At 38.4% G+C, this 22612-nt stretch overlaps 8 protein-coding genes across 8 annotated transcripts; 6 read left to right on the plus strand and 2 right to left on the minus strand. All coding sequences in view use genetic code 12, as the record gives it.

Moving 5' to 3' along the window:
• Positions 1–590: 590 nt before the first annotated feature.
• On the plus strand, positions 591–2369 carry OFI1 (Ofi1p; the record flags this gene model as incomplete). The annotated part of the gene is made up of 1 exon (XM_051813232.1): positions 591–2369. One exon carries the CDS (start codon positions 591–593, stop codon positions 2367–2369), a length of 1779 nt encoding a protein of 592 aa, XP_051673042.1.
• Positions 2370–3482: 1113 nt separating this feature from the next.
• On the plus strand, positions 3483–5270 carry CANMA_001280 (uncharacterized protein; the record flags this gene model as incomplete). Its single annotated transcript, XM_051813233.1, has 1 exon — positions 3483–5270. One exon carries the CDS (start codon positions 3483–3485, stop codon positions 5268–5270), a length of 1788 nt encoding a protein of 595 aa, XP_051673043.1.
• A 389-nt stretch (positions 5271–5659) lies between these two features.
• On the plus strand, positions 5660–10132 carry KEM1 (chromatin-binding exonuclease; the record flags this gene model as incomplete). Its single annotated transcript, XM_051813234.1, has 2 exons — positions 5660–5663; positions 5721–10132. 2 exons carry the CDS (start codon positions 5660–5662, stop codon positions 10130–10132), a joined length of 4416 nt encoding a protein of 1471 aa, XP_051673044.1.
• A 127-nt stretch (positions 10133–10259) lies between these two features.
• On the minus strand, positions 10260–10642 carry COX19 (Cox19p; the record flags this gene model as incomplete). The annotated part of the gene is made up of 2 exons (XM_051813235.1): positions 10260–10555; positions 10624–10642. The coding sequence occupies 2 exons, from the start codon at positions 10640–10642 to the stop codon at positions 10260–10262; spliced, it is 315 nt and encodes a 104-aa protein (XP_051673045.1).
• Positions 10643–13052: 2410 nt separating this feature from the next.
• Positions 13053–13370, plus strand: CANMA_001283 (uncharacterized protein; the record flags this gene model as incomplete). Its single annotated transcript, XM_051813236.1, has 1 exon — positions 13053–13370. The coding sequence occupies one exon, from the start codon at positions 13053–13055 to the stop codon at positions 13368–13370; it is 318 nt and encodes a 105-aa protein (XP_051673046.1).
• A 1287-nt stretch (positions 13371–14657) lies between these two features.
• CANMA_001284 (uncharacterized protein) lies at positions 14658–14960 on the minus strand (the record flags this gene model as incomplete). The annotated part of the gene is made up of 1 exon (XM_051813237.1): positions 14658–14960. One exon carries the CDS (start codon positions 14958–14960, stop codon positions 14658–14660), a length of 303 nt encoding a protein of 100 aa, XP_051673047.1.
• Positions 14961–16317: 1357 nt separating this feature from the next.
• On the plus strand, positions 16318–16662 carry CANMA_001285 (uncharacterized protein; the record flags this gene model as incomplete). Its single annotated transcript, XM_051813238.1, has 1 exon — positions 16318–16662. The coding sequence occupies one exon, from the start codon at positions 16318–16320 to the stop codon at positions 16660–16662; it is 345 nt and encodes a 114-aa protein (XP_051673048.1).
• Positions 16663–20126: 3464 nt separating this feature from the next.
• AGC1 (amino acid transporter) lies at positions 20127–22292 on the plus strand (the record flags this gene model as incomplete). Its single annotated transcript, XM_051813239.1, has 1 exon — positions 20127–22292. The coding sequence occupies one exon, from the start codon at positions 20127–20129 to the stop codon at positions 22290–22292; it is 2166 nt and encodes a 721-aa protein (XP_051673049.1).
• Positions 22293–22612: the final 320 nt, after the last annotated feature.

The following is a 22612-nucleotide window of genomic DNA, read 5'->3' on the forward strand; positions in this document are numbered from 1 at the left end:
TATCCGCTGAATCAAAGCAGATCCTTGTACTGTCTGATGGTTTTGACAAAAAAAATTTAAATATACCACATTTCTCATCTTTTTCTCCTCTACCATTCCCAATTCCCCTTGTTCATTTGATTATTTTCTATCGTTAATTTTTTACCAGAGTTTTTTTTTTGTTACATCTTTTTAATAAAGTCAAACTAACCTAAGCCCATACGGAAGAAGAAGAAGAAGAATTTAAAGAAAACTAAAAAAAATAAAAAAAATAAAAATAAAATAAAATAAAAAATATTATTACAATCCCATTACATCATACGCAAAAAGAGAATTTTCTTCATCGTTTGTGGATGGTCCAGAGTAGCAACCGGAACCTTGTATTCAAGACACTTTAGAGGCAAACAGTAACACCTATTTGCCCAGTCCATCCTTTACGCATCTACAGAAAAAGAGGATACTAGTACAACAGTTCAACAATATCGCTTGAACCTAGCGCAGCTACCATTAGAAGATCCATTTGAGCAAAAGCAGAAAACTCGACACCCACCTACAAATTGAATGTCCAAACAGTTCAGCAAGGACAGACATCACTGCACCATCTACAACATATGTCTCAAAACCGCAAACAGTTGCTACATAATCTAAATCAGCTGGTGCTGAACCCGCTGCAGTCTTCACCGCAGCTACCATTACCGCTACATACACAGCAACAGAATCAGGCAGAGTCTCAGCAAGATGGTCGTCATCCCCCTGATGAACAAATTGACTATTTCCATCCCGAAGCTGGAGGCGATAACATGATGCCTACAACACCAGCATATCATCAATCACCAGAACAAGAATCGCCTCTGATCATATCTACGACTGGCAAACAACGACTACCAAGAAAATATTTCTGTAAAACTTGTAATCAAGGGTTCACCAGAAAACATAATATGGTAAGTCATGAACTTATACATTCGTCGTTAAAACCTCACGTATGCAACATTTGTCATTTAAAATTTAGGAGGATACATGATTTAAAACGCCACGAGAAACTTCATACAGGAGAAAAACCGTATAGTTGTGAAAAGTGTTCGAGGAGGTTTGCACGGCCGGATGCCTTAACCAGGCATCAGAACTCAGCCAATGCATGTACAGGGAGCTCAAACAGCAATAGTCGCGTAAATAGCAACCCCAGTATGTTTGACGACGGTGAACCACACTCAGCAACCATGTACAGCCAGGAGGTCAGTCACCACCCTGTACCACTTAATCATTTGCATTCTGGTAATAGTATTGAAAGTGGAGATGACACGCCACAACGCCCGGCCCTTGCCGTCAATCAGCATGATGAAAGGGACTCGTCAGCGACATCCAACTCGACTGGTGTCTCCTCCAATTTTAGCTCAAATAGTAATGAACCAGCCACTAGCGGTGATTCAACTACTACGAATAATCCAAATTGCATACCAACGATGAAAACAATTGGACTTTCACAGGAGGACTTAGAAAGAAGGCAAAATATTCGAAGCCATAGTGACCAAGAATTCGGTTCCAAGCATCAACTGCTAATTCAGCAGCAACAACGTAGTCAGAGTTTGGACCACAAAGCATATTCCTCATTCAATGCGCATATACCGACAACTTCGTCGAGAGCTTCAAATGGCCCAACATTCACTCCTAATCCAATTTATCCCATAACATACTATCCATTTCCGCAATTCAATTCACACAATAATCAAATATCGTTGCCACCACTTTCAGTGCCGCACCAACCTCAGCCGCATAATTCTTTTGTTCCGCAAATGACCCCACATCATCCACATTCAAGTACAAATCAACCAAAAGGGCCACTACCAGGAATATCGGGAGGCATGGGAGCCATTGGAGAAGACCCACGGCCAATACAACGCAGTGACCTGACGAGTGTGTCTACGCTTACTCTGTCACAGAGCTCACCCGGTCTACTGGGCCTTAACCCTATTCAAACACCAATTAAATTTCCTCCGAATCCCTCATCAATACTGAGAAGTAATTCCATTGCAAACTCATTTATGATTCCTTCACTTGGAAGCCGGCCTCAATCGCTACCTGCTAATATGGGACACCAAACGTATCCTCAGCCGTACACTGGCCAAAACTTGACGCCAAATGCGGCAGGAACAAACTCATCCCAATCTGTCAACGCAGCATGGAGTGGTACACAAAATCGTGGGTCCTTAATATCATCCTTACCTCCGCCTTCTCAATTGCTCAAAAATCATCTGGGGCCGAACAGCATAACTACACAGACAGTACAGGTTACAAAGATTCAGGAGTCACCCGAGCTAAAAAATACAACATCGTCCACTGCGACTGAATCAACTTCTGGTGATTATTTGAAACCAAACCCCCGTGAACAATAGTTAGAAGCACTGGTCAACATTGATAATGTTCTAGAGAGACGGCGAGTAATGTACGATGCAAGAGTACATTTTTCCGATTGTTCTTCAACCTACCATTTTGTAATATATCCACTAAGGAGCGAAAAGTTATATTTGTTACTTCCAAGAACCAGTCATGGTTGAGCCAACTTAAAAAATCAAAAGCATTGTTTCTTGCTGCTATTTATTTCTTCACTCATACTAATCCCAAAATAAAACTACAATTGTTGATGGTTAGTCACAATAAAATCAAAAGCAAAGTGAGTTTCAGTTTTGAGAGATACTATATAGTTCTGTTGTGTATTTTTTTTTTCATAATTTTAGGAGTATTTTGCCAATCTGTGACCATGGTTGACTGGCAACTTTGGTGGTAGTAGTGGTCTTCTGAGTTTTACGAACGTATGTGTTGTTTGATATACCACAAAATCAACAGGTAGCTTTAGATAGTTCATATTTGTGTATTGTGGCTTCACGAGTTAGATTTCGTTATGCTTAGCTTATCCACTCTGACAAATGGTGCACATCGCAATTTTGTTAGGTCATTTGACCCAACTAAGACAAGAAATTACCTTCTTTGTTTGTCGTTTCCAACTCAATGCGTCTGTGTAGCACACACTTGGCATTTTATTGTTGGTAGTGTACTTCTGCACAAATGTTTTTGTTATCTTATCCGCATGATTACTTTGTGTGTGAGGTATACAACGGAGTTTGTATTTCGTGGCGTTGGACCTACACGCCTTTCGAGAGTGGTGTCAAGCATGTCATATCGTCTCAAGCTTTTACATGTAACATTGATTCAAATCTTACCGCAAGGCTTGTAGCCTCTTTATATTGTTGTAAATTAAAAAGGTTCTCTTTATTGTTCCCTATCTTGTAATAAATTTCCTTATCCCCTTTTTTCTTTCCGTGACAAATCATTTTAATTCTTAACTTAAAACCCACATTTGCTGATAGCAATAAAGTCATCCACTTTTTGAAAACGGGCTAATTGAACGCTTGCATTAAGAAAGCTGCAATTTAAGAGAATCTTTGAGTGAGGCAACTTTAGTTATATCAGAAGAAGTAGAACTACAGTGTACAACTATCAGGCAAAAAATGCAAGAAAGTATTAATGGAAAGGGAAAGGGAAAGGGAAAAGAACAGGGGGAGATGTCACCAGCTAAAACACGTGCTGGCAATAGTAACACCATTGATGAAGATTGGTCTATTATCTCATCATCGTCAGATTTTGATGATGAAAGATCAACAACTAGTTCCGATGGCAAACCGCTCAATACTGGAGCAGACAATCATTTGGAGACCCTGGATATTGATAGTTCGATTTTTCAAGTACCCAAATTGATTCCTGGATTGGGAGAGGAAGAGGAAGGAGAAGAGGAGGTTGTGTTACTATCAGGAAATGGCTTAACGACAAGCAAGGGCAAAGGCACTGATGGGAGCGAAAGAGAACCGAGCGAATATTCCCCATTGTCCTTCTCTCTGGGTTCCCAACTTGACGACTCAGTGTCTGAGGAGTTGGCAAAATCTGCTAATGTTGGTTCTAAGATCAAATTTTTTGAAAACATGAGCATGTTCAATGAGTCCATCAAACAAAGGTCGAGCGAGTTTTATTCAAATTATGCCAAAGACAAGATTGATCAATTAAATAGGTATGTGAATGAGCAGAACAGGAATGTGGTCTTGGAGTCCACAGAGAATGGAGATAAGTCACAGGAGGGCCGAGCTTCTGGTAGTGGTGGCGATGCCGCATCTAGTTTGGAGGTGGATACCGATTTAGAAACCACGGTAGAGTTGCAGGCTCAAGATGATACCAAACCACAACAGTTACCTAGTGCTGCTTCTAATGCTGAACCTACCATCCCAGCAGACTATATCTCCAGCAAGAACACTCTGTCATTCAAAGTGAGGGTGGTTAAAGCTGTGCAAGATTTCTTGGATTCCCATTCTGAATATCTTTACTACTACCTTTTTGCTATTGTGGTTGGTATAATACCAGCTGCTTATGTAATTCACCACATGGTATCCCCCAAAGAGCCTGAACCAGTCACTGCTTATGAGACACTCAGTCACTATTGGGACAATTTTGTTTACGAGAAGACACCAGCATCTAGTAACTTTTTTGCATTTGGCCATAAAAAGTTAAAAGTTAACCGATTTGTCAAGTATGCTAAGCAAGTGAGAACTTCTTTGGAACCGAAGTTAACCTCGGTGCGTGAATTGGCAAGCCAAGCTCTAGACGATGCTGTACCTATAACAAATGATTGGCTAAGGAGGTCCCAGAATGCTTTAAAGTTGGTGAGCAAGAATGCTGGACGCTGGTATGAAGAAACGACCAGATTTTCGAAAAGAGAATTTAAAACGTTGAAGGAACTTGCTTCAAAGGGAAGTGTTGTGGCAGCAGAGTATGGAAAGATTGGGCTGGGGTATATATCTCAAAATGGAAGGATAGTTGCAAGTAATTTATCAAATTATACAAGGAAGTCGGTCAATGTATTGCATGATTGGGCTCACGCTACAAGTGCTGGAGCCGCCGTTTATATTGACAAGTCTGCTAGATTGTCTGCCAAGCTTGGTAAAACTACGTCTCGTCTTTTAAAGAAGCTTGGCAAGAAATGGGAAAGGGCTGGGAGATACGGGTTTAGAAGATCGCTCCGATTTAGTCGTCAAGCCTTACGTAGATTTGCTAAACTGTACCCCAGATGGAGAAAAAGTGTTGAATCTTACCTCGCTGAGAGTGCAGAGAGAGGATCATCGTTTTGGTCAAGAGATTCCTTTTTGGGAAAGCAAATAAGGCGTCTGTCTAAAACCGTTTTTAAAAAGTACTCGGAATATGTGGAAACATACAATCGTGCTTGTCCAGAAGAAGGTGTGACGGCACTCTAGATGCAAAAGCGAGGGTTTGAATATTGGGATGCTTAGGCGTATTGGTGCTATTTAGAACACTCTATCCAAGGTGGGTAGCAGGTTGGTATGAACAGAAGGGAGGATAAACTTCTATATTTGTTGGTTGGTTGTTTGATTTTAATTCTTTATTTAGTTTTGCTTTTTCTATATATATATTTGTTTACAATCAAAGAATATAAGTTTGATTTAGTATATGATTTAAAAGGTCGTGTGAAATTTCCACTTCTTTCGTGTCTCAGAACTGGGAACAAAACTTTTTTTGAGAACAACAATTATAGTGTCGGCATTTTTCGCAAAGAGCTTCGACATTTTGGGAAAGCAATTTGCTTCAATATATACACAAGCATAGATAGACACCAAATTTAATAATGGGTATGTGTGCCATTTACATTATTGCTCGTTTTGCAATCACTTACTAACACCGTCTAGGTATTCCTAAATTTTTTAGATTCATATCAGAAAGATGGCCGTTGATTTCGCAGTTGATTGATGAAAATCAGATACCCGAGTTTGACAACTTGTATCTCGACATGAATTCGATCTTGCACACATGTACTCATTCCAACGATGGTTCGATAACACGTATATCTGATGACCAAATGTATGCTGCAATTTTCAACTACATTGACCATTTATTCAGCATAATTAAGCCGAAAAAGACATTTTACATGGCCATTGATGGAGTTGCACCTAGAGCCAAGATGAATCAGCAGAGAGCCAGAAGATTTAGAACAGCCTACGAAGCGGAAATAAACTTGAAAAAGGCCATTGAAAATGGGGATGAGCTTCCTAAGGAAGATCCGTTTGATTCTAACTCGATCACGCCAGGTACAGAATTTATGGCCAAATTGACTGACAACTTGAAATACTTTGTACATAAAAAGATAACGGAAGATTCACGGTGGGCTAGTATTGAAATTGTATTGAGTGGCCATGAAGTCCCCGGAGAAGGTGAACACAAGATTCAAGAATTTATTAGAGCTTTGCGGTCTCAAGATGATTACGATCCAAACTTGAGACATTGTATTTATGGATTGGATGCGGATTTGATTATGTTGGGACTAGTTAGTCATGACCCACATTTTTCGTTGTTACGAGAAGAAGTCACTTTTGGAAACCGCAAGACCTCGTCAGGCCCAAAGGATGTAACTGACCAAACGTTTTTCCTTTTGCATTTGTCCTTGTTGAGAGAGTATTTGTCTTTGGAGTTTAAAGAAGTCGAGGAGCAGGTTAACTTTGAGTATGACTTTGAGAAAGTTTTGGATGATTTCATTCTCATTATGTACGTCATTGGTAACGATTTCTTGCCTCACTTGCCTGACTTGCACTTGAATAAAGGAGCATTTCCTTTATTGCTATCCACTTTCAAGCAAAGCTTACTTCAATCAGATGGATACATCAACGAGGATGGTAAAATTAATTTAAGGAGATTGAACATTTGGATCCATCATTTGGCTGAGTTTGAATTTGAAAACTTTGAAGAAAGGGAAGTAGATGTCGAATGGTTCAACAAGAAGCTTGACGATGTATCTATATCTGGTGAGAAAAAGAGAAAGAGGATTGGCAAGTTGTTGATTTTGAAAGAACAAAAGAAATTGGTGGGTTATATTAAACCTTGGCTCATGGAGGTGTCGAGTCAACCAGTAAATGACCTTCTCCAATTGGCCAATGACGAGAAATTACCATCTTTAAAGTTGAACAAGGAAGAAGTGGAGAAAAACATGGAATTTCTCAAGCAGTTTGCATTGGAAGCTGGGTTCTTGATTATCCACTCCAAGTCGGATGACACCTATGATGCCAAGTTGGACATTGACGGGTTATCACCAACTGAATCGGAGGAAGATTATGACGAACGTATAGGTGAATTGCGGAGGACTGTTAAGTCGTATCAAGCGGCCAATTTGGTGGAAAGTCAGGATGTTCTTGGTGAGACAAAAGAAGTTTATGAGCAAAAGTTTAGGTCTTGGAAAAACGACTATTACCTAGAAAAGTTACATTTCTCTATCGATGACAAGGAGAAATTGACTGAAATGACTGAGCATTATATTGAAGGGTTGCAATGGGTTTTGTATTACTACTACCGTGGTTGCCCTTCTTGGAACTTCTATTACAAGTATCACTATGCCCCTAGGATTTCTGATATTTCCGTTGGATTAGAAGAGCTCATCAAGAAAGGGGAAGATTTGAAATTTGAGAAATCGAAACCATTCAAACCATTTGAGCAATTGATGGCGGTCCTTCCTGCAAGATCCAAAAAGTTGATGCCAGCTGTGTATCGGCCGTTGATGACGGACGAAAAATCCCCCATCATTGGATTCTACCCACATGAGGTTGATATTGATATGAACGGAAAGACGGCTTCTTGGGAAGCTGTGGTTTTATTGGATTTTGTCGATGAGAAGAAGTTGCTTGAAGCCTTGAAACCTATTGAGTCCAAGTTGACACCTGAAGAAGCAAAGAGAAATTCCTATGGACACAATGTCAAATTTATCAACAATCCCCAAATTGACAAGGTTTATCCTTCTCCTTTACCGGGATTTTTCCACGATATTGAGCATGACAGATGCTATGAGGTAGAGTTTGTTTTGCCACAGGTTACCGATCCCAAGATTGGTAAGTTTAAGGAAGCCCGCACTGGAACTGATCTTCTGGCTGGGTTCCCCACTTTGCAATCAGTACCGTTTACTTTCGAGTTGGCATTGAATGAAGTCAAGGTGTTTAATTTCTCGTCCAAGTCAGAGTCCATGATCTTGAACGTTGAAAATGTGTGGTCAGACATGTCTCTGCGCCAATTTGCTCAGAGCTTTGCTGGAAGGTTGATCTATAGTAATTGGCCATTTTTAAGAGAATGCAAAGTGGTGGCAGTTGTTGATGGTGAGAACAAGTACGAATCGGTTAGAAATTCCAAGGGCTTTAAACATGTCGAAACAACTGAATTGGACCCTAATGAAAAGAGGATTTATCGCTCAACTTGTAATAATTTGGATTACTTCTGGGACAAGACAAAGGGTGTAAAACTTGGCCCAGTTGAGGTATTGGTTCATGTTAAAGCTGTAAATGGGTTGATAAGAAACCCTAAAGGGGCATATGTCAAAACGTACTCGAAGGACATTGAAGTTTATCCATTACAGTTGATTGTAAAGGATGTTACCCACAAGGATCAGAGGTTTGCAACTAGACCACCGTTGCCAGTTGAAGAAGAATTTCCACTAAACTCCCAGGTCGTTTTCCTTGGTGATCTAGGATACGGAGCCCCCGCACAAGTGGTTGGGTATTCCGGCGATAAGTTGAGTATCAGGGTTTCTAAAATTTCTTCAGTGGCTGAGCCAAACATTGGTAAAAGAAGACAAAGTATTGAAGCGAAACAAATCAACTATGTTCCATCGTTTGATGTTGCCAAGAAGCTTGGAATAAATCCACTTTTGTTGTCGAAAATTACCAGTCAGTATATGATTCAAGATGGTAACAAAAAGGTAAATATTGGTTTGGAATTAAAGTTTCAAAGTAAGAGACAAAAGGTGTTGGGCTATACGAGACAACTGGCAAATGGGAAATTTTGGGAATTTTCTCCCTTGGCAATTAACTTGATCCAAACTTATAAGCAAAAGTTTCCAAGTTTATTTTCTAAACTTTCCCATTTGAGGGGATCTGATATTCCTAATTTGAAGGATGTGTCAAATGCAGAAGAGATTCAGGAGGTTAAAAAGTGGTTGAAGGAAGTCAAGACTGATTTGATCCCGGTTTCATTGGAAAGTCAATCGTTTACCAAGTTTAGTTTTGCTTCAATTGAGCAGTATATGGAAAATTACGTCTTGAACCAAGTTCCATTGATCAACAAAGATATCCGAGGTGTTCCTAGAAACGCGATCTTGAGTGCCACTGAGTCTTATCAATTGTTGAGTGATCAAAAGTTTGACTTGGGCGATCGTGTTGAGTACGTGCAGGACTTTGGAAAAGTTCCAATAATGTCGAAAGGAACGGTTGCATCCATTATCACTGTTGGTTCAAAGATTTCATTGGGTGTCATTTTTGACGTTCCACAATTGAGTGGAAACAACATGAATGGTAAGCTTCAAACGAACCGTGGTATCATGTTGGATTCATCGTTGGTTTTGAATTTGAGTAATAAGCAATTTGTTTACCACTCTAAAGCTTCTAAGCAGAGAAGACCAATGACAGAGGAGGAGAAGGTTGCTCGTATCAAAGCTGCTCAAGTCAAGAAATGGACTAAGCCTCAACCGGAGCCACACTCTGGTGAGAAAAGAAGTCCAGCTTTATCTCAAGAAGCAGCACAGGCTGACAAGAAGGAGGAACATAAGTCTAAGGGATCTAATGAGTTGTTGTCTTTGTTAAGGAAAAAGGAGTCAGATAAGTCGAAGAATGATAAGCAAGCCACAGAAAAGGCAAAGGACACCGTCAAAGAACTGAGAGAAGAAAAGCAAGAACACGCTCATAACCCACAAGCAGCCAAACAGATCTACAATCAGATTTTCTCAAATGTTATGAGTGAAGGTCACCATCCAGGTAATGGGGCTCATATTCCAAATGTTCAAAATGGACCCCAATATGGCCAGCCATTGCCACCTGCACCCTATGGCTTCCCCACAGGAGCATTCTACCAACAGCCTTCATACCCAGCTCCACCAGCTGCATTTGCGCCTCATCAAAGTCATTTTCAACAGGGGGTAAATGGATTAAATGGCGCCCCGGTTGCAAATGAGTCGACGCAAGGAAGTGCACAGGAATCAAGAGAACCTAATGCTATTGATAGGTTTTTGAGCAATGCAAAGAGTTCCGAAGCTAAAGACAAAACGGTCCAAGCAGAAAAGAAAGACAATTGAATGTTTGACTAAGATAAACTTTAGTTCTAGACATTATGTACATGTGTAAGAGTTTAAATTAAAGGAATTATTTCGATTATATACAAATGATGAAACTATTTCTATTTATTGTGGACAACTGATTCAATCACTTCTTCACCTCAGACTTCTCGTTAACAGGTTTCTGTTCATTATGAGTCGTCTCTTTATCCCCTGGTAGGTTTACCAACCCTAGTGAATCCCAATCACTATTATCCATCAACTGGTTGTCCATCCTGCACTTTAAGTAATCTTTAGCCAATATGCGGCAGTTTGGAGCATTCTTGTTTTCGGTAAACTTCATGCACTTTAGGTACTTTATCATTTGCTCTCTGCATTCCCCTTCATGGTCAAGAGGGAACGAACCTCTTTCTGGTGGTGTTGGCGTCCATGTTCTAAAATTTCCTCCTTGATGAAAATTATTTGTTAGTATGTGTCTTGTTGAGTCAAGAAGTTATTTTGGGGAAACGTACCCGGTGCTCCACTTGCCATTATTGAAAGATTGTATATGGTGTCGTAAAACGTCAGCAGATTTTTAACTGAGATGAAAAATGAAATCAGGTTGTTGAAGTTTGTGTAATGTCAGTTTTGAATGTCGTGAAATACTATGACAAGGCATCCGCCAAATAGTTGTAAGCTTGGCTTAGTAGCTGCTACTCGATTGTATTTATGGGGTTTCATGGCTGTAGATATTTATGCAAGCATCACAATTGGCATAGTAGTGGCGGATGTAATTAAGCGTTGCCAAAACATCCTCATACCCAAAAGTTAAATTCGTCTTTTAGTATGCTCGTATATCTTGATTGTGGGAAGAAAGGGTTGTAAGCCTAGACATATTGGCCTAGAAAAGGTGGATATTTGTAAATTTTAGTGGGATCCTGAAGCCGTACGCAAAACTTTGTTTTTCTGCACAGAGCGAATCAGTGAATGGAGGAGATGATTTAGGTAAGTGTAACCTCATCATAAATCAGCATCGTTTTGTACACATACAGAAACTTGCGACGAGGCTACCTCAGGTTGATTTTTTTTTTTTCGCATCACGAAACAATTGATTTTGGAGATGAGGACATCCACAGGAGAGATCTTGATACTCTCATCAAAAAAATAAAAAGGAGAAAACGTGGTTTCAGAATTATAGGTTCTAGAACCACACTGCTAAAAGTGTGGTCACCTGCCGCTGTTTACGAGAATCATAACTACCATTGTTATTCTATTAAAAAGCAAAATCTAATTGACCGTGGACCCTGCCCACCACACTTTTTACATTCCTTCTTTAAACTATCCTCCCCTCCCTTCCCCTCCAGGATAGAAGGGAGTTCCATGGACGGATGTGTCACAAACACATGTGTGACAATTTAGTTTAATTTTAAATTTTAAATCCCTCATCGACAATCATTGAGTTCTTCTCTTTCCATTGTAGCGAAAATAAAAATAAAAACCGTTGAACGGAGAACGGAAAAATATGCATGCGTTTCAAAACGTGGCACAAAAATCCATTTGAGCTAATCAGAAAGTTCCATACACGCCATGCTTCTATCACAATAAGTAAAGAAGTTTCGGCAAAAGGAATGCCAAGACAAATTTCCCAAACATAGGGGAGCACAGGTTATGATAAAATGCCCCCCCCTTTCCGTCACTCCGGAGTAGCTTCTCTTTTTTGATTCAGGGAGGGGGAAAAGAAAGAAAGAACAGTGCGCGCAATTTTGTACTCCCTAAGAAACATAGAATAACCCCCCTTAACTAACCCGGTTATAGTTTTCCCTGTGTTGTAAAATACCTAAAACACAGGGCAATTGATTTATTTGGTTCTAGAAATTCGATAAATCGAGAGCGGGATACAAGCAACATCACGGGGAGCCAATCAACTCAGTTGTCGCTTCGCAATCGTGTAATAAAAAAGGTTGTAAAACAATAACGGTTCCACACAATAAAATATTCTTTCAAACAATACAGTAGAATGATTGTTGCTCTGAACAATAGACAATATCAAAAGTGTGCACAACATGTGATACCGTTGTGAAACATGATTTGTCGATTAAGGCGGAAAACTATAACTTGTGAATCATATTGCAGAAACAGAGCTTCAATACTTTGTATCTATCACGCATCAAACCATCGATAAAACGAGGTACAGTAGGAAACACTCTCTATTCATAGGCAATAATTAGTTAGAAATGGCCCAGAGTGATCATGGCTGAGGGTAATGGGCCACACGTGGAAGAAAAAAGGCTAATGCAAACAATCTACACCTTTGGGGAGAAGCACATGGGGAAATGGGTACAGGGTGGGCTATTGTTACTCTGCTTCTTCATTTCCGCAAATCAAATTTAAAATTTGTTTTATTTTATTTTATTGCTGCCAATTTTTTTCTTGCTGCAAACCACGGGGGACGGTTAAAGAGGATCTTTTTACAGTTGTGGCTGGCGCACACAATAGTATCTTCAAAAATACTGTTAGCTCTCACATTTGTTACAAGAGGAATTTATTATGAGCTCCCGCCCTATTGTCAAAAAGGTGGCTTTTGCTTTTTGCCCTATTCTTGTTTTTAAACAATAGTAAACTAATGTTTACACAACTCGTGTCTATTGTCAAAAAATAGTTAGAGCACTGTTCTTTTGCATTGTTTAACGGAACAACCCGTGTGTATGTGTGTGCACTCGAGCTCAATTGTTTCAAAATCCACAATTTTTAAACAATGATAGCTTGGTAGTACCAACTGTGTTTACCATAGAAAATCTATTGGCTGTGGGAGGTAGAAAGAGGGCGGAGTAATAGGGGTGGACACTAGCTAACCAAATAATATAAATATCCAACGAATTCTCCTACCGATTTCGAGTTTGGGAATGTCCTCAGTAAGAAAGCTTCTCCACTAAAGACTGCTTAAACACAAATAATAATAAAAATGAAATTCACTACTATTACTGCTGTTGCTTCTATCGCCGCTGTCGCTACCGCAGCCCCAACTGCTTCCAGTGATGCTATTTCTGTCCCAAGAGCATCCTCCGCTCCGCTTTTCCAAGAGATTAGTCAATTAGAAAAGGACATTTCATCGATTGTTCAAGATGTTCAGGCTGTTGTTCCATTGATTACTGGTAACTCAACTTTCCCAGAAAACATCAAGGACTTGATCACCTCAATCTCCCAATCCGCTGGTGACATTTCTCGCTTGGTTGGTGACGTTTCATCCGATCTTAACGGTATCTTTGGCCAAAACAACTAGAGAAGCTATATGGCGCTGTAGGTTCAGGATATTGCATATTTTCTGAAATACACGTTGTTTTTACCTTTTAATTTTTAAATGTCAATGTAAGTAATACTTCACTGTGCTCTGTCTCTACGAGGGTTACGATTGTTGAGGAAGCAGTCATTTTTTCAGTTTATGTTCTGATTTGAACTCTTAGCTATTCCTCTTCCGAATCCATTACGAAGACTATCAGACTCTACCAAAAAAGCCACACCAGATTATGCGAACCACGGTTTGATAACTATTTGGGCTAGGGACTATGCAGGAGACGACTAGACGAGCAAATAAGGAACCACATGTTGCAGTAGGGCGGCTAAAATTGAATGCGCATCTAAAAAACTGTTGACACACCGAGTTTGCCGCATTCTTACACAAAACACAATAGGGCTTTCGGGTAAAGTTTTAGACTTTTTCTTTTCCGCCATCTCTTTACAAAATTACCTCGGACCCTTTTCTGTGGTTTTCAGGAAAGAGATTTAGTAGATACTTAAAAGGAAGAAACACAGATGAGCCGTCTTTATCACTCCAACCCAACGAAAAGCCTTTTATTATGATGATTTCACATATCTTTATGCCCTTACGATTAATCAGTTAGATTGCAATCACCTCGGCATTCCACACAATAAAAACCCGGTGAACGGCATTTTGACCAATAAATGACTACTGATAATCAATGCGGTCTTATAGATAACGTTTTAGCAACAAAGACAAAGCGCAGTTTCGGTGGCGTCATAAAACAAACTCTTTGCGCAAGGTGTTCCGACCTGTATGTAGTTGTCATCGGTGAGTACCTTAAGCGCGCTGCGTATGCATGAAGGCTTCCGTTAAAAATCCCTTTACTGGATTTCCGATATCCACAACAATCATTGGAAAAATTGCCGCAATCATTGGAAAAGCACAGTTCATTGTACTTTTTTTATTGCAATTCAATTGTCTTGGTTATTGTATTTTGCCTCGGTAAGGCGTATCAAATACATGATGATTTTATAACGTCGTTGTTGTTGAGTATTATCACGTTTTACCTGGCCACGTTCCGTTCAGAGCCAACGTAGATGAACTCTTGGGACAAGTTCACTCTGATTAACTTTCATTGAAAAGAGTACTCTACTATGTATTGTTTCCTAGAAATCTTTCATTTAAAACCTTAATTATACTTTATTTCTAGGGCTATGAAGAATACTATACAGCTTTGCATCCAACAGCACTAATAAACTCTGTTCTACTTTATTGATTGCCCTTTGCTTTTCTTAGAAATGAAACGACCTAGTGGTTGATATGGAAGGTAGTGTTGAAGTTTGATGAAACGTCGTGGACCAAAGTTCCAACATCCTTAGACAAGTTTGTAATTTCAATAACCAAATCTTTGATTTCAACAGGAATGGATGAGTTTCCAACAATTAAAGGATAAATGGTCTCAGCATTTTGAATAAGGTCCGTGACGTCTCCGACAATTGAACTAATTTGTCCAACAATTGGTAATAATGATGCTGGAGAAACACTGGCATCATCGGCAGCAGTAGCGACGGCTAAAATACTAGCAAGGGAAGCAAAGGTGAAGAATTTCATCGTGTGGAGGTGCAGGATTAAGTTGATTGGGGAGTTGAAAATTATTCCTCGAAAATGTTGTTCTTGGGGAAATGCCTCCTAGTACTTATATGCTTTGAGAGCTAGTTAATCTCTTTTGAATTATTTTTGTCCTCCGCCTTGTGCACTTCAAAATTGATTGGGCCACTTTCATAATAGCTGAAGTGTGGTGATCGAAACAATAACACAGTTGACTAACCGGCGGAATTAGACGAACAATGATTTCAATTTTGAGTAATCTTTCAAGAATTTTGCAAATATGCCGTTGTTTTCATCGTTTCTTTCTTCCTGTATTGGAAGTCTGCTGAGTAATCCGTCAGAGCAATAAGTTCAATACCTGATTAGACCTATCCACGTGTGTGTTTGCAAAAGCGCATTGGCCTAGCGGAACGCTTGCCACGATTTAGTTAAAAATGCGTTTCACAAAACAAAGAGTAGTGAGAATCCTTTTGATTGAATAAGATAAGGGTAATTTCTTTTCTGTTTTATTTTCATTGGTTTGACCGTTAAATCACAAAAACGGCTTCTTTGTTACACGGCGGAAAAACCCTCGGTTCCCGTCAACGCTGTAATCTTCGGAGTAACAAACCATATTGGCTCGAATTAAAAAAAAAATCTAGCTTAATCCATAGAAGCTCTAAAAATTATAAAGCCAGATGTGAATGAGAAAAAGCCCGTGGCTCTTCTATATAATTCAATATAGTTAGGCTTACCAATGAAGAAATAAAATTACAATTTGGCGAAAAAAAATTCAGCACATGAATTTCATTTGTCAAAAGAAACAGATAAACAATAGAGCGTGGTCACAGACACGGGTAACGGCTGATTATCTGTTGAACAATAGCAACTCTGGAATTACTGTGGCACTCACACATTTCAAACAATTAGCTAAGTAGTCGTCATTGGCTACTTGAGGTGCACCATTGTGGGAATATAATAAGCTTCTATTGTTTTGTAAAAGCGACGAAAGAAAACCATTAAACCTCTACCCTATTATTAATAGACAATTGTGTGAAAACTTTTACGGAACAGATTTTTGGATAACAATTGCATGCTAGTCAGCTTAATAACTAAAACCAGTGGAATTAAGCCGAAATACGCTTTTATTGTTCTACTTTTCTACTTCAAAAAACGCCTCTAATGCAAACAACACAAAACTACTCCACTCAAACAGGTGGTCTTCATAAACCAAAACTTACAAAAGTGACGAAACACTTGCAGGGTGAAATAAAAAGATAAAGAAAATATATAAATACCCCCAAACCTTTCGGAAAGAGAGGAGAATTGATCAAATTTCTATCCAAACCCAACCACCAAAACCACCCAATAATTATCTAAAATGAAATTCACCACCATCGCTACTATCGCCAGTGTCTTCACTCTTGCCGCTGCTGCTCCTACTAGTGAGGTTACTGTTCAAACTAATGCCGTTACTCCAATTTTCTCCAACCTTTCAACTTTGAGAAGTGACGTTGACACTATCCTCAAAGATGTCCAAGCTCTTACCCCATTGCTTGTTGGTGACTCATCTCTTTCTGATGATACTGTCCAATTAATCATTGCTCTTGGAAAATCAGCCGCTGATGTTTCCGATATCGTTGGAATCGTTACAACTGATCTTACTGCTATTCTCGGTGCCGTTGGTGCTGCCGGTGCCGCTGCCGGGGCTGCTGCTGCCGCTTAGAACAATGTCAGGTCTATTTTCGATCAAAATTGAATATATTTCTTCTTAGATGATTTGAATAATTAATTTCTAGTTACAAGGTATTTTAATAAAACAACTGTCCAAAATGTGAGTATATGGTGTCTCCTTCAATAAAGGAGGGTCATAAAGAAATTATAGCTTCAAGAATCTTAGCAAAAGAAGTATGAGAAGTAGTAATTCGGTCGAAGAAATATAACAAGTTATTCGCAAAACTATATACTGACTACTCTTTGATTTCTCTAATATACTGAATGTAAATAGTGTCATCGTCTAATCGTTTAAAAACGCCAGTGATGGACACGCCTTCAGGAAAGTTTAGGGCGATGGCAATAGAGGTGACAATGAATCCAAAATCAAGCTACAATTGAGAGTTTCGGGGACCACTAGTTGAAAACTTGCTATTGGGCGCGTCGGCGTTAGTTTCCGAAACGAAAGGACTGTCAACACTGTTTCGACATCTCAGGTGAAAAGTAAGCAGTTAACAGTAGATGTGTAATTAATAAATGATTGTTGCATTATATTAGTATAGAAATAACTTCTAGAACTATATAAAACTACGTACGAAATAGACCAGATTTCTAGGTATATTAACACTGAGGAATTTAAAGTAGGACTGCAATTAGCATGACCAAACCAGGTGATTATTGCAGCAATCCTATTTTAAACATGATCCATTACAGAAAGATAGGGGCAAAAGCAAGTTCAGACGCAGATTACTTAGTTCTTCATAATAGATCCGGCTCTACAGCCCTCATGATTTCCAATTGCAACACTTTTAAATAATACCGTCTTGTAGTGTAACTACAATAAGTTTAAAATGAAATCTAAACCATTTCTCTACATCTAGTTCAACCAAATGGTTTTAACTTCATGGTGAACAGGTGTGGCTAATCAATGGCCCGTCGAATGCCTTGTCTCACTTCTTTATCTCTAATTCTGCCTGACTGGTTTAATTTCTTTGATTGCAAACTTGGATATCAGTACAGTCAATTCAGGTTTCAAACGGAAAGCAAGGTTTGTTTAAGGTTGTTGAATATTTTGTTATTGTTTTTACATTGTTAACACTAAGCAAAGCCTTCTACGTCAACGGATTCCAATTGTGGCTATTTGAACAATCCAGTTTCTTGATTTACAACCACTCTAAGATCAAATTTGAAACTTTTTTGAGTGAGTTAAGAAACCTCTTCTCCGTATTCATCTAGTAAGTAATTCGTCCATGTATATACCCAAAATAATCAGTATAGTTTTCTATTTTAGAAGCCTAGCTTGTCCAGATAATATCGACATGACCAATTTCATTGAAAATTTATGCAAAAGTTCAGAGAGAATCAACTACTTGCGAAATTATTTAACAAACTGATTTACATTCCATTTAATACAAAGTGACTTGTCTATTCAGGAGTTATATAGCATCCATGTATTTGTACTAGTAGCATAGTTGTCTTGTCACTTAACCTATTCCTTGACGTCAAATCAAAAACTGGCTGGTAGCAGCAATTTCCGCACCGGAATAAATCACGCAAGAGACAAAAATAGAAAAAAAAGTGGGGAAATAATTTGCTTTGAACTGACCCTAAATGTTCCGAGACTTCTTTTAGCGCGTGCTAAAAGAAAAAAATAAAACGATCAATAAACATCACAAGACTGTCGTCGACCCCTCTCTTGAGAAAGTATTTTTGTCCACGGCATTCTGCGTGAGACACCAACATTCCTTATCATAAATTATGGTTACATTGTTATACAAGTCTCTGTGGGTTGTTCTTTTGCAGACGCGGACCCGCACTCACCAACATACAGTCTCATTAGAATGTGTGTCTTTTGGAGGAGACCGAAAACGGTGCATAACCAAACCACGGATACAAGGAAGTTTTTATTTTTTAGATGGGGCAAAGAAAAAGAAACCAAAATAAATAAAAAGAATAATGTCGGGCTTAAATTCCTTTTTAGTTTGACACAGAAAAAAGTCGCTCGGCTGAGAAACAACTTGTGGGAGATAAATTCGTTGGCTTAAACGAATTCAAAATTTAAAGGAAGCTCTATGGGTGTTTCAAAGCTCGTTCCAGACCATATTTGACATGTAGATACATAGTTCTACCGATCACTTTCTAGTGTATCCTCAATTTCCAATGAGGGCTTTATTTGCATTTTTTTTTTCTTTTCTCGGTCTAATTTTGTTAACATTACAGTCGGCTTCTGGGTCGCCGTTTTTTCACCAGCATTTTGTTGGCTGCAATGTTGCCCTGTCTCCCTCGAACTCTGCTCCTCTCTCTCGCCCCGCATTAAAAAAATAAAATAAAAGTAAACAAATTCTTAACGCGAAAATAATTGCATGATGCGACATTTCTGTTGAAATTATTAGAGGTTCAGCATCTTAGTGGTTGCATTAGAATGTCAATGTGGGTGCGTTACGGATTACATTCAATACAGTTTTTGCTACTGTATCCAGCCCAAAAATCACAGCAAAGGCGACGACCACCATTCATCTCGTGGGTAGTATGTCAATTTGAAATTATTTTATGCCTCGGAGCTCAACTCAGACGGAATGGGACACAAGAGTTTCTCAAACTTACTGCTGTGAAAATACCTCAAGAGGCATGAACTTTACTAAAAGTAGCAAATGATTGACTGAGGGACAGGAGTCATTTTTAGGCTACGAATAGAGGAGAATCTGTAAAACAGTCACTGGTTGTCTTTACCGAAATATTAAAGTTGCAGATTAGGGCATTTTCTTTTCCCTATTTGATTCTCCATTTCTAAGCGAAAAGTCGGAGACACAGCTAATTTCATTTTCAATTAGGAGAATTAAATTAGTAAAAATCAAAAGCGCTCTTCCCATTGCAGCAAAGGAATAGATCAGTGGTCTAGTTTTTAGATTTGAGTTGTTTCTACAACCTATTAGAGACTCCTTCTTTATCTCAGGAATAACATATATCCTAGCTTGTGGTACCATGTTATCACAAAACTACTTTAGTAGGACTCTTTGCCCCATATTCTTTGTTAAACTCTCTCCAATCTTTATTCAAAGATGCTAAATTAGTTGCAAAAACACTCGTGCGACATTTTCTTAACGGTTCTATTTTTTTATTTTTATTTTTTATTCTTTAATTTTTTTTTTCGAAGTTTTTTTTTTTTTTATTTTTTTTTATTTTTTTCACAATTCCCCCATCCAATCCAATCAACGAAAAAGAACCAAAATCTTCTTCTTCAAATAACAGTTTTTCTTTTACTGTATGGGCTTATAGAGACTTTCAACTGTTTCATCAAACTATTCTTTGAATAAAGACCTTACTTCAGTACTCGTCAGAATAAATCGTTTCAAAGAGTTACCCAGTGTTTTTTTTTTAATTCTTCAGACAAGTCACATAACAAAACTTTTCAACCTCATACCGACCCCCACAATTTTTTACCATAGCTTATTTACACATTATTAGCCACAGCAAAAGATGTCTACTGAATTGAAAGCTAAGGAGATCTTTAACGATTTCGCTACTACTGGTAAGGACCAAGAAAAAGTGTTGACTTTACCTGATTTCATCAATGTTTTATCACCATTCCAAACTGATATCCCCAAGTCAGCGTTTTCTCTTTTGTATTTGGTTGCTGATACTGAGAAGAAGGGGTTCGTCACCGAAGCTAATTGGTTACATTTTATCAAGACTTTGACTTCAACTGACGGCGAGTACAAATTGTTGTACGAATTTTTGTCTCTGAGTGATAATGTTAATTCAAAAATCACCTACCATCAATGTGTTGACATTTTAAACAAGATTAATTCATCTATTGACCCTAGTTATCAACAGAAGTTGATCAAGTTGAACTGGATTTATTTCCCCAAGTTTTTTGAACCCAAGGGAGAAATTGGATTCAATGATTTTATCACCTTGATTAGTTTTTTACCTGTTACTAAATTAATTGGTAATTTTGAAGTGGCAGCTGGCAAGACCAAAACAATTTCAGGTGATGATTTAGTGAGAATCTTGACCAACACGTTTAGTCATAAGTTATCAAACAAGTTGAAGAAAAATTTACCAAATGTCACTGGATTCTTTGATAATCAAAAGGAATATACTCTTTCCGACGTTTTATTCATTTATGACACATTGAGCAAGGTTGACTTGGTTAATGAAGTTATTGTAAATACTCCACCAACAACTAAGGACAAGACGGATATCACCATCAACAAAAAGGACTTGTACAACCATTTGAACGATCCATTGTTGAAATCGGCCAACTTTAGACAAATTTCAAGCTTGTCCTTGGATTTGATTTTTTACTTGATTAACCAAGAGAGCGGAGATAGCATTCCTCGTAAACAAATGATCTCGTTCTTGAATCCTAATGTTAGTAATAATGTCAATTCATTAGCCCCAATATTCGAACACCCTCAAAGTCGCCATTCGACTCATGAGCCAAGTGACAATTTTTCATTGTGGCCAATTTACGACTCATTATACTCATTTTTCCTTGGTTCAATTGCCGGATGTATTGGTGCCACAGCTGTTTATCCAATCGATTTGGTCAAAACTAGAATGCAAGCCCAAAAACACAAGGCCTTGTACGATAACTCATTGGATTGTTTTAAAAAGATTTTGAGAAACGAAGGATTTAAAGGATTATATTCCGGTTTGGCTGCACAGTTGGTGGGTGTTGCTCCAGAAAAGGCCATCAAGTTGACTGTTAATGATTTGGTGCGTAAAATTGGAACTGCAGAAGATGGATCCATTACTATGAATTGGGAGATTTTGGCAGGTATGTCTGCTGGTGCATGTCAAGTTATCTTTACCAATCCTTTGGAAATCGTCAAGATCAGATTGCAAATGCAAGGTAATACCAAGAATTTGACCAAGCCAGGCGAAATTCCAATCAAACATTTGAATGCTAGTCAAATTATTAGACAATTAGGACTCAGAGGATTGTACAAGGGTGCATCCGCATGTCTTTTAAGAGACGTGCCATTTTCAGCAATCTATTTCCCTACATATGCCAACTTGAAGAAATACATGTTTGGTTTTGATCCAAATGATGCCACCAAGAAGCAAAAATTATCTACTTGGCAATTATTGGTTTCTGGTGCTTTGGCTGGTGCTCCAGCAGCTTTTTTCACCACTCCTGCCGATGTGATAAAGACTAGATTGCAAGTTGCTGGTAAAAAGAATGACATCAAGTATAAGGGTATCGTTGATTGCGGTGCTTCAATTCTTAAACAAGAAGGATTTTCAGCATTCTTTAAAGGTTCATTGGCCAGAGTGTTTAGATCGTCACCACAATTCGGCTTCACTTTAGCTTCTTATGAATTATTGCAAAGCTTGTTCCCATTAACTCCACCAATCACAAGAGAATCGAATTTCAAAGCAATCAGTGGCTACCCTGGAGTTTACAATTTAACCAACGATCAAGTTTACAACTCGCAAGAGAAAGGCGATAGATTGATTTATGTCAACAAGTCAGCTATTGACCCATCTGTTAGTAAGGAACAAGATGCATTGATTAAGTTGCCTGCTGATTATACCTACAAATCATACGATGCTATGACTTTGTTTATGGATATTGATTACAAATTTGGAAAATTCGATTACAGTTCATACTTGAACTATATCCAGAAAAAGTAAGAGAATGAGAAAGATATAATAGAAACAAACATAAAGCAATAGATAAAGAGAAGAAGAAACAAAAAAAAGAAATCCGATAATCATAGATATAGAAAGTGGAGCATTTCCAACCCATTTGTTTTAAAGAACTCACATTTTTTTATTATTATCATTTGCAAACCTTTCCAAGTTCTTTTTTATTTTTAATTCATAGATTTTTATTTTTTCATATATCCAACAACAATGATGTTTTCTTAATGTGTGGCTTTCAGAGAATAACTAGCCTATTTTTTTTCCATTAACGACCCGACCTTTGAATTTTCACAAAGCACAACCCACTT

The sequence above is a fragment of the Candida margitis genome, assembly GCF_024628925.1.
Source record: "Candida margitis strain CBS 14175 chromosome Unknown scaffold9, whole genome shotgun sequence".
Taxonomy (NCBI): Eukaryota; Fungi; Ascomycota; class Pichiomycetes; order Serinales; family Debaryomycetaceae; genus Lodderomyces; species Lodderomyces margitis.